Below are 10,915 nucleotides of genomic sequence, written 5' to 3' on the forward strand. Positions count from 1 at the left end.
TATTATTATCAGTTACATTAACAGTATGAATTACCACCCAACAAGATTTGAGAATAATCAGAAAAATAGTAAACACACACATACACACATTATATATAGGTATCATTTAAGTTAGAATGTTTGGTGTGGCACAAATATAAATCCTTAATATAATTTTTATGCCACAACTCTGCAATAAGAGGATTCCCAGTGTGGTCTCAGAGTGTGGGACAGCTTGACGTGTTTCTGTGTGAAAGCAGATTACGCTCCGTCTAAACTCCACTGAAATACAGCCAACAGAAAGAGAAACCAACACATCCACAGATCAGCAGCAACTCTCACATTTTCAGTTTGTCTTTGTACCATTTTTTCACCATTAAGGAATGCATTTGGCTTCTCTCAATTCACAAAATGAATAACATAGATCATCCCCAGCCTGCAGCTGTGGACATACTCAACAAGCATCATCTGAGAGAGCAGATCTCAGAGCGGCCCAGAGGTGAGCGTTCGTCTCTGCTCAGACAAGCCCAGGCAGGAATGACAACAATGACTGGAATCTGAGGGTTTTCCCAGAACTCCAGTCATGGCCAGACCCCAGCCGAACCACACCTTAGCATGAATGATTGAAACAGGGCTGTTTTCATGACAGTTACACATATAACGGGTTTCGATTATTAATGCAAAAGCAAATGTGTCATGTGACTTAAATTACAACACAGATGCAGCTGCTGTCACACGAGCAGAGACCACAGCTACAGCATCAGCTGAACTCTACAAACAACTCATGACATTTACCAAAGGCTCAAAAAGTTCACCTTTGATAAACAAAAAAATAATAATAATAGAAAAAAAAAAAAAATTACAGCAGTCAACCTTTTTGGAACTGATTTAAAAAAAAACAAAGTTATGACCAGTTTAGTAGAAATCAGTAAAGATTCCTTAAGGAGTTAAAACAAAGTCTGTCTTTACCCGATAATAATATATAATTGCAAATAATAATAATAATAAAATGCCAAACCAAGTACTAAAATCTTAACTAAAATGTAAATGAACATGGAATATATATATATATATATATATAAAAAAATAAAAAAAAACAAACAAACATAGTATCTCAATGATACTAAAATAAGATAATGGGCATAATGGACAATATTCCCTCATTAACAAAAACCTGTGCGTTAGTCTGGACCAATAAACCAATAACAATATTATTTCATGTGACCGTTCACCCACAAATGAAACCGTTGCTGGTCCCCATTGACTTCCACAGTATTTTCCTCCATTATATGGAAGTCACTGGCTACCAGCAACTGTTTGTTTTCCAACAGTCTTCAAAATATCTTTGTGTGTGTGTGTTTAATAGAAAAAAAATAAACTCATTCAGGTTAGGAAAAATTTGAGGTTGAGGCATCAATGCCAGCTGGCCACAGATCAGCTGACGAGCACTTCCTGTCAGTCAAAGAGAGCAAAAAAACAAAAACAAAACAAGGCTTCACATGCGTGCTAACTGTTGAGGAAGTGAAACCTTCACAATCGAGAGATGCTGAAGACAAAGAGAAAGGAGAATAACGTTCCACTTCCTCTCTGAAAGAGGGCTTTAAAAATGTCGACACACGTTATCAATAATAAAGTTAAGTTAGGCCCATCAATGGAAATTAAAGGGACAGCTCACTCACAAATTACAATTTATCATCATTTACTCAGTCTTAAGTTGTTCTAGACCTGTATGAGTTTTCTTCTGCTAATATGGGTGAGCAGACAGTTGCCGGCAGCCATTGACTTCCATTGACTTGCTGTAATTCATGGTTACCAACAACTCTTAGTGCTCAAAATTCTTCAAAATATCTTAACAAAAGAAATAAACTTGTTTGGAACAACATAAGGGTGAGCAAATGATGACCATTTTCACTTTTGGGTGAACTGTCCCTTTAAAAATGTCACACACTGAGTGATCAGTAATAGTTATTAAAGTTAGGACGGTCTTTGAAAAATAAAGGGATATTTCACTCAAAAATATTTATTCTGCATTTACACACCCCTGTGTCGTTCCAAACCTGTATGAATTTATTTCATCCATTGAACATAAAATATATTTTAATTAATATGGATGAGGAAACGCTCGACGGTAGCCATTGAATTCCACAGTATTAAAAAAATCCAATGGAAGTCAATGGGGACCAGCTGCTGTTTGGTTCCCAACATTCTGCTAAATATCTTGGTTTGTGTTTAGCAGCTGAAAGAAACTCATACAGGTTTGGACCAGCTTGACGGAGAGTAAATGAAGATCATTTTAATTCTGGGGTAAACGGTGTCTTTAAAAATGTTGAGACGTATAAAAGATATGCAGATTAAAGGTAAGGGACGGTTCACTTAAATTCTGTCATTTACTCCCCACCTCTTATCTTTCCAAACCTGTTTGACTGTGTTTCTGTGGAACATATATGAAGACATTTCAAAAAAACACATTTTTCAAAACATCTTTAGTGTTTCGTTGAATAAAGTCAGTCATACGGGTTTGAAACAACATGAGAACTGGTTTTGGGTAGAGTTCTCTTTTCAACAGTGCATGCTGACCAACAAAGTGCTAAAACTTCACAAATCAAGCACTTTTTAAACACAAAGTGGCAATGCCATCTAAAAATACCGAACTCCACCCAGCTTCACAACCAGAGACTCCTCAGAGACGACGCTATTACCTTCAGCTCCTGCGGTTTGACTGAAAAATGCAGTATTACCCTTAAAACCCAACATTAAGCCATTTGGGAAGCAGAGGAACACGTCACACATGTATAATTATGCACAGCGGCCTACGCCTGATGCCAAAGCATGTGCTATTCTGAACCTTGAGCAAACATCTGTTTGACGCGCAGCCGCTGCGAGTGTCTCGAAGTCATCATGCATCCAGTGAAGAACACAGATGAGGAATGTGAGTCACATGATGCGACTGTAAGCACAGCATCAGACAGAGATCACCAGAGAGCAGCTCAGCATTCACTTCAGATCGCGTCTCAAATGAAAGGAGGGAAACAAACACTTTTTTTTTTAGAAATGCATGTATTAAAAGTCTCTTTCAAACAATCAGACAGCGGTTAAAATGCTAGTCTGGAATTACACGTACAATCGGATTAGAATTTCAATGGTACATCACATTTGTTAAAAACAAAATAACAAAAGATCTGATGGTTCGGGGGCGTCAGTACCTGTATTGGAGAAAAGAAAGCCAAAGAGATTTTCACTCTAAACAAAGAAACAATAGGCCTTTTAATCGCCGTTCACCCCGAAACGATTAGCGAGTGTAACAGTTAAGTACTGTGTGGATCGCCATGAACCCAGACTCCTTGCAGGTTGGCACTGAACTCTTTTTGGAAGGCACTCGACGCGTAACCTCCGACGTCCTCGCGTCAAAACAGTGAAGTCCCCGTGCGCTCAGAGGGGAGTGGATTCAACTGTGACGTCACCCGCCGAAGAACGGAAAGCAATACTTTGAATGATTCACAACAAGGGTTTCCAAGCCGCTTTAACCTCCTCCCTCCCTCCCTCCGCATGTCTCAGTTTTCCACGTTTTTGGGGTTTAAGTTCCAGTTGCGAGTGCAAGACACTTGTGTTGACATCAATGGTGTGCTGCGATTCCTGAAGATTCCTGCAACACACCTCCACAATAAAATACAAAGAAAAAAACTGATTACTAGGGCTTGTCTGCGTCGAGAAGACAACACATTTCAACCTGTTGGTCTGTCTATATATCTATCTATATATATTTATATAATCCCAGAACATTCAAGTATTCTGTCATGTAAACACTGGTTTCAATATTTAGTCGTGTGCAAGACATGGAGGACACTTATAGGATAGTGATGACCGTTAAAGCGACAGGTCAACCGAAAACCAAAGTTCTGTCATCTGTACAAGAAGAGCCTTTCTGCTCCACACTAACAGCTGTTTGGTTACCAACATTCTTTGAAATATCTTCTTTTGTGTTCAGCAGACGCAACTCGTACAATAGACGGTAGCAGAACTCTCATTTCTGGGAGAACGGTCCCTTTAAGGCGACGGTTTCCCCAAAACTAAAAGATCTGTCAGCTCTTGATTCTTGATGAAAGGTGACAGAACTTCGGTTTCCGGTCGATCTTCTCCTCTGCAGCGGAATCAAGCGATGTCTGTCTGTCTGTGGTGTGTTCTGTCCTCGTTCTCCGCTCGCGCGCGCACTCACTCACTCACCATGGCAACAAACGCGCAGGAGAACCCAGACGTCGCGCGCGGTTCTCAGAGGATCGCGCAGGACGCGCAGCACTGGTCATCTCCGCTCGGCGCCGACGCGTAGTTCATCTGCCGCACGATCTCCGCGAACAGCTCGTCCACGGAGCCTTTGTTTTTGGCCGAGGTCTCCATGAACGGACAGTTCCAGTCGTCCGCCAGCGCCTTGCCCTCCCCGGAAGACACCTCCCTCTCGCCCTCCAGATCCACCTTGTTGCCCACCAGGATCATGGGCACGCGCTCGTAGCGCTTGACGCGGATGATCTGGTCGCGCATGGGCTTGATGTCCTGGAAGCTCTGCTGGTTGACCAGACTGTACACGAGGATGAAGCCCTGGCCGTTCTTGATGTACAGATCGCGCATAGAGGCGAACTGCTCGGTGCCCGCCGTGTCCAGGATCTCCAGCACCGACGGCGACGAGTCCACCTCGATCTCCTTGCGGTAGAAGTCCTCTATCGTCGGGTCGTACTTCTCGATGAAGGATCCGGTGACGAACTGCACGGTCAGGGCCGATTTTCCCACGCCACCGGATCCCAACACGACCACTTTGTATTCTCTCATGGCTCTGAACGGACGGGCAGTGTCTCTCTCTCACTCCCACTCCCTCTCTCTCTCGCGCGCGCGCTCTGTCGCTCTTCGTGCACCCGCGTCGAGCCGCCCTGCTGTTTTCAGTCCTCCGTTCTTCCGCTCGCCGCCGGTCTCCGGGATCGGGCGCGGCCGCTGCTGCCGTTCGGTGAGTGTTCTGCGGTGGGGATGGTCTTGCTTCCGACCGTGGCCCAGCATTAGAAGCGCATTCCACCGGACCGTGTGCCGTGTCTGCGCTCCGGGAGCGATCAACGCGCCTCTCTATCGCGCACACGCGCGCGCACTCTTCCTGCCCACCGGCCTCGGCGCGTCACCAGTGGAGCGGCTCTTAAAGGCGCAGTCACACCAAGAAGATTTTCTTACAGTCGACTCGCATTTATTCAAACAATACAGCTTCACATTAATAAACGGGAAGTATTGTTGCCAAATCCATCAAACAAATCCAACGTCAGCTGTAAAGCAGCTCTGCTGAAGACAACAACAGTGACATTAATCAGATGGGCTCGGTGTTATTGTCACATGACTTCCCTCTGCAGGACACACAATGCTGAACTGCTCGCTCTTTTTTAATGCAATGCCACTTACTGAAGATGAATATCTAAGGAAGCCAGTTTTCACCGGGGAATAAAACATAATAAAAGTAACTGTGTAATTATTTTTATCTCATAATTCAGATTTTTTTTCTCACACTTCTTAGAAAATAGTCACAGTTGTGAGATTTAAACTCTTAATTCTGACTTTTCTTTCTTGCAATTCCAAGTTTACATATATCGTTTCCCCCCACCATAAAGAAAAATATATTTTACATATATTTATAAATTATGAGATAAAAAGTAGATTTTTAAAATTCCGATACAGAAACAGGCTTCCATAGTTAGAAACAAAAAATATGCTAAACAAGTAAGTTATCACATTACTTCAGAAAACTTGGAAAATAGTGCATGAGATACGTGGACTACATTGATAAAACTTCTAGAGTGATTTTACATGAACTTGAACCCTGACACAATTCATATTTGTGTGTGTATATATATATATAGTAACTAATTTGTGTTGTGTGAAATAACTTAACTGAATGATGAGAGATTTGTGCACTGTGCCTTTAACAGTGTTTTTAGAGCACGCTACACACTCAGCTGATGAAGTGAGTCATGCTGGACTCTGAGCAGAAAACATCTCTAAACTCATCTCATGTTGTACCATTTCTGCTGAGAGTTTCAAAACAGACCTAGCGGCTCATAACCAGAGTTTGGATATGTTTGAGATATCATGAGAGTTATGCTCTTAGATATTTGTGTTCAGATCCTGAAGGAAACCTTATTCACTCAGGAATTTCCTATAGACAGGTTTATTTATTTATTTATTTTTAATAAAATATGGTCTGATTAAAATGATTCGAAGAGTTTTGTTCTACAATATGAATGACATGTATCTCAAAACTAAATGTAGTTTTGAAGTCCATGTATCGCTGTGTGTATTTATGCTGTAGAAGACAGCTTGGAAGTCTCTTCACATAAAGTTCATCTCAATTACTCATAAATGAAAACCCCAGATAAAACTCCATGAATCTGTCAGGTTTATGACTCTGTTATATCCAGTAATGCGTCTAATGGAACTCTGTACCAGAATTGCAAAACAAAGGTAAGGTTTCCAAAGTGTAACAGCAGAAGCAGCGTTTCAGCTTCCATTTTTCCACAGACTGAGCAGATTTGTTTCGACATGTCCTCTGAACACATCAGCACTGGGATATTCCCTGCGATGTGTCACTGTCAGATGATTCTGCAGCTTTGAGAGTGATCTATAAATGAGAGGAGAGACGCAAGTCACTTCCTGTTCTGAAGGTGTGTTACCTTTATCAGACAGGAAGCAGCTGATCAATGAGTGTCTGACTCGAGCTGCGCTGATGGAGGATAAAACCTTCCGTGTCACCAACATAATCACCACTGTTATCATTTACCATAACTGATTACATCTTATCTGGATTATGTAATCAGATTCCATAAACAGTTACTTTTTTTGTGATAACTTAATAATTAATTGATCCTCGCTAATTCTTATTCTTTATTTAAATCTTTGAATTTTCCCATTTAAAAATTATTTTTGACAAAGAAAGAAAAAAGTGTCCGTACAGCATAAACAAATATAATACATACACTTTTTAAAAATGTTTACAATATATATAATATATTAAAAAAATTTTTTTTAAATATATTTTAAAATGATTTATTTCTTTTAATTTAACATTTTTATGATTTAATGAATCATTTGCTTTTCGATTTATGAACCCCTGCAGTTCCTTCACAAACCTTAGTTTGAGAAATCCTGGCGTAATGTAATGGTTAAAATAAACCAAAAGTAATTTGATCAGGGTGAATTCAGGTTAATTGGGATATTTATTAGTCATCTCAAAGGGGAACAGTGTCCCAATTTACCTGAATTCTACTCTATATTACACCTATAATGTGTAATGTACTAGATGATGCTACTAAGTATGATTTTCATTGTGTGTTTTGTATTCAGTAAAAGACTTCATTTGTAAGTGATCTACCAGCACTGTCATTAACTCACACTTCTGTCTAAACAATGAAAGTCAAGTGGGTCTAGGGTTGCTTTTGGACAAAATGAGGTCACACAAGATAAAAATTTTGCCAACAGTTGTCACTTCCTGTTTGTTGCTGCCGTGTGTATTGAGTTTGTGCTCTGTCGTGTTGTTCTTTATTGACTATTTTTAATGTTAAAAATCTATTTTATACACCATCATTTTCGTTTGTGTGAATATATCAACCCAAAGCAGTTATTGTAAATGAAATGATCACAGATAATAGTTTAGATGTACTGTGCTTGACTGAAACCTGGCTAAAACCAAATGATTATTTTGGTCTAAATGAGTCCACTCCACCAAACTACTGTTATAAGCATGAGCCCCGTCAGACTGGTCGTGGCGGAGGTGTTGCAACAATATATAGTGATATTCTCAATGTTACCCAGAAAACAGGATACAGGTTTAACTCGAAATACTTCTGCTTAATGTTACACTGTCAGACATGCAAAAGAAATCTAATGTATCTCTTGCTCTGGCTACTGTGTATAGACCACCAGGGCCGTATACAGAATTCCTAAAAGAATTTGCAGATTTCTACAGTTTTTTTACAACAGTAATATTCACTCTCTCAAGAAAGAAACTCGTAGTAACTTGAACGCAAATGGAGAAAAACTAACTTGGAAGTTTTTAGAATTGCATGGAAAAACAGTATGCCCAGCTATAGACAGGGTCTAAAAACTGCTAGGGCAGAGCATATCCACACACTCATTGAAAATAACCAAAACAATCCAAGGTTTTTATTTAGCACAGTGGCTAAATTAACAAATAACCAGACGCCACCTGATTCAAATATTCCACCAACGTTTAATAGTAATGACTTTATGAATTTCTTCACTGATAAAATAGATAACATTAGAAATACAATAGCGAATGTAGATTCTACAGCGTCTAACACTTCAGTTTCATCCATCGCACCCAAAGATAAACTGCAGTGCTTTACAAATATAGGACAGGAAGAGCTAAATAAACTTATCACTGTATCTAAACCAACAACATGTTTATTAGATCCTGTACCCACTAAATTACTGAAAGAGTTGTTAACTGTAGCCGAAGAACTGCTTCTCAATATCATTAACTCGTCGTTATCTTTAGGTCACGTCCCAAAACCATTCAAGCTGGCGGTTATTAAGCCTCTTATTAAGAAACAAAAAACTAGATCATGGTGAACTGGCAAATTATAGGCCTATTTCAAATCTTCCATTTATGTCTAAAAGTTGTGTCTGCTCAATTGAGCTCCTTCCTGCAAAAAAAAAAAAAAAGATCTGTATGAAGAATTTCAGTCAGGTTTGAGACCCCACCATAGCACAGAAACTGCACTTGTTAAAATTACAAATGACCTGCTTCTTGCGTCAGATCAAGGCTGCATCTCATTTCTAGTCTTACTTGATCTTAGTGCTGCGTTCGACACCATAGATCATGACATACTCATAGATCGATTACAAAACTATACAGGTATTCAAGGGCAGGCTCTAAGATGGTTTAGATCCTACCTGTCCGATCGCTACCATTTTGTTTATTTAAATGGGGAGTCATCTCATTTATCATCAGTAAAATATGGAGTGCCACAAGGATCTGTCCTAGGTCCCCTTCTATTTTCAATATACATGTTGCCCCTTGGTAATATTATTAGAAAATACGTAATTAGCTTCCACTGTTATGCTGATGATACTCAGCTATATATCTCAACGAGACCAGATGAAACCTCTAAATTATCTAAGCTAACAGACTGTGTTAAAAATGTAAAAGCTTGGATGACCAATACTTTTCTCTTATTAAATTCGGATAAGACAGAGATATTACTTACTGGACCAAAAAACACCACACAGAATCTTGTAGATTACAATCTGCAACTAGACGGATGTACTGTTACTACCTCTACAGTCAGAAATCTGGGTGTTATATTAGACAGCAACTTGTCTTTTGAAAATCATATTTCCAATGTTACAAAAACTGCATTCTAACATGTTATCTGTTTCTGATGCAGAAAAGCTAGTTCATGCATTCATGACCTCTAGACTGGACTATTGTAATGCACTTCTAGGTGGTTGTCCTGCTTCTTCAATAAACAAGCTACAGGTCGTCCAAAATGCAGCAGCTAGAGTCCTTACCAGGTCAAGAAAATATGATCATATTACCCCAATTTTACAGTCTCTGCACTGGCTACCTATTAAGTTCCGTATCAGTTACAAATGATCATTACTTACCTATAAGGCCCTAAATGGTTTAGCTCCTGCGTACCTAACTAGCCTTCTACCACGCTACAACCCATCACGCTCCCTAAGATCACAAAACGCTGGACTTTTGTTGGTTCCTAGGATAGCAAAGTCCACTAAAGGAGGTAGAGCTTTTTCACATTTGGCTCCCAAACTCTGGAATAGCCTTCCTGATAATGTTCGGGGTTCAGACACACTCTCTCTGTTTAAATCTAGATTAAAAACGCATCTCTTTTGCCAAGCATTCAAATAATACATCTCATAATTTGTGACTGCAGTTGCATCTGATCAAATGTGCATTATTATTCTTTAGCTTGGGTTAAACTAATTAATTTAAATCTGTTGAATCAGCAGCTATGCTAATGAAGTCTGGATCCAGAACACCTGAGAAGAGATGATGCTGACCCTCAGGGGACCTCAGATGCTAGCCCTGAAACAACAAACAGAACTAACAAATATTGCTACTTACTATGCAGTCATATAATAATTGCGGTTACAGTTCTTGCCCGTTGCTAGAACATATTTTGCAAAACTTCGCCCATTGTGCCAAAACTTTACACACAAGTAAACATGACACAACACTGGGAAATATACCATTCACATCTGTGTCAAATTGAAGCTCTGCTATCAAAACCTAACATTCCTTTGTCAAAATGTAACTCTGATGACAAAAGGCAAAAACTGTAATAGTGTTCATCGTCTGGCTGACTACGTCTTGTATTAATCATATGCGCATAAACCTAGTCACCACTTATAAGCTACTACTAAATATTGTAGAAACGTTATTTTCTGTAAAGTTGCTTTGCAATGATTTTTATCGTTAAGCTTTTATTAATATCTGTTTTTACTTTTAGATTTTTTTGTAGTTGTTTTGTCTTTTACATATGTCTATATAATTACTACAGTCTGCACAGCAGCAGTTCATGTGGACCAAACTCTAGTTCGTTTTTCATTGCTTGAACACAGTTTTCAAAACTCTACACACTTATCGACTTTAAATCGACTTTAACCACAACCTGCACAACACTGTGGATTTACAGCTCTTTGTTCAAATGCTAACACACTGCTGTCAAAACTGTGAAGCACACATTCAAAACAGAAGAGATTTCAGCCTTGTGCCTTTCAAACACTGCTGATTGCAATTTCAGCTGAAATGCTAAGCAGGTGTCTTGTCTTAGATTTGTTATACACAAACAAATATATATATTATATAATATGTAATGCGAATTTTCCATCATACAAACAGATTCACCCTTCTTCAACCCAACAGAGAAGTTTT

General features: G+C 39.3%; 1 protein-coding gene across 2 annotated transcripts; it reads right to left on the reverse strand.

Annotated features, from left to right (window-relative positions):
• Nucleotides 1-3,007: 3,007 nt before the first annotated feature.
• On the reverse strand, nucleotides 3,008-5,166 carry rap2b (RAP2B, member of RAS oncogene family). Of its 2 annotated transcripts, none has more exons than XM_059564503.1 (2): nucleotides 4,201-5,166; nucleotides 3,008-3,622 (listed from the first exon to the last, which is right to left on the reverse strand). In XM_059564503.1, the coding sequence occupies exon 1, from the start codon at nucleotides 4,795-4,797 to the stop codon at nucleotides 4,246-4,248; it is 552 nt and encodes a 183-aa protein (XP_059420486.1). In that variant the 5' UTR covers nucleotides 4,798-5,166; the 3' UTR covers nucleotides 3,008-3,622; nucleotides 4,201-4,245. The 2 variants fall into 2 exon arrangements, with proteins under 2 accessions (XP_059420486.1, XP_059420485.1); XM_059564502.1 differs by having other exon boundaries at nucleotides 3,009-3,633; nucleotides 4,201-5,163.
• Between the last annotated feature and the right edge of the window lie 5,749 nt (nucleotides 5,167-10,915).

This window comes from Carassius carassius, chromosome 13 (genome assembly GCF_963082965.1).
Source record: "Carassius carassius chromosome 13, fCarCar2.1, whole genome shotgun sequence".
NCBI lineage: Eukaryota > Metazoa > Chordata > Actinopteri > Cypriniformes > Cyprinidae > Carassius > Carassius carassius.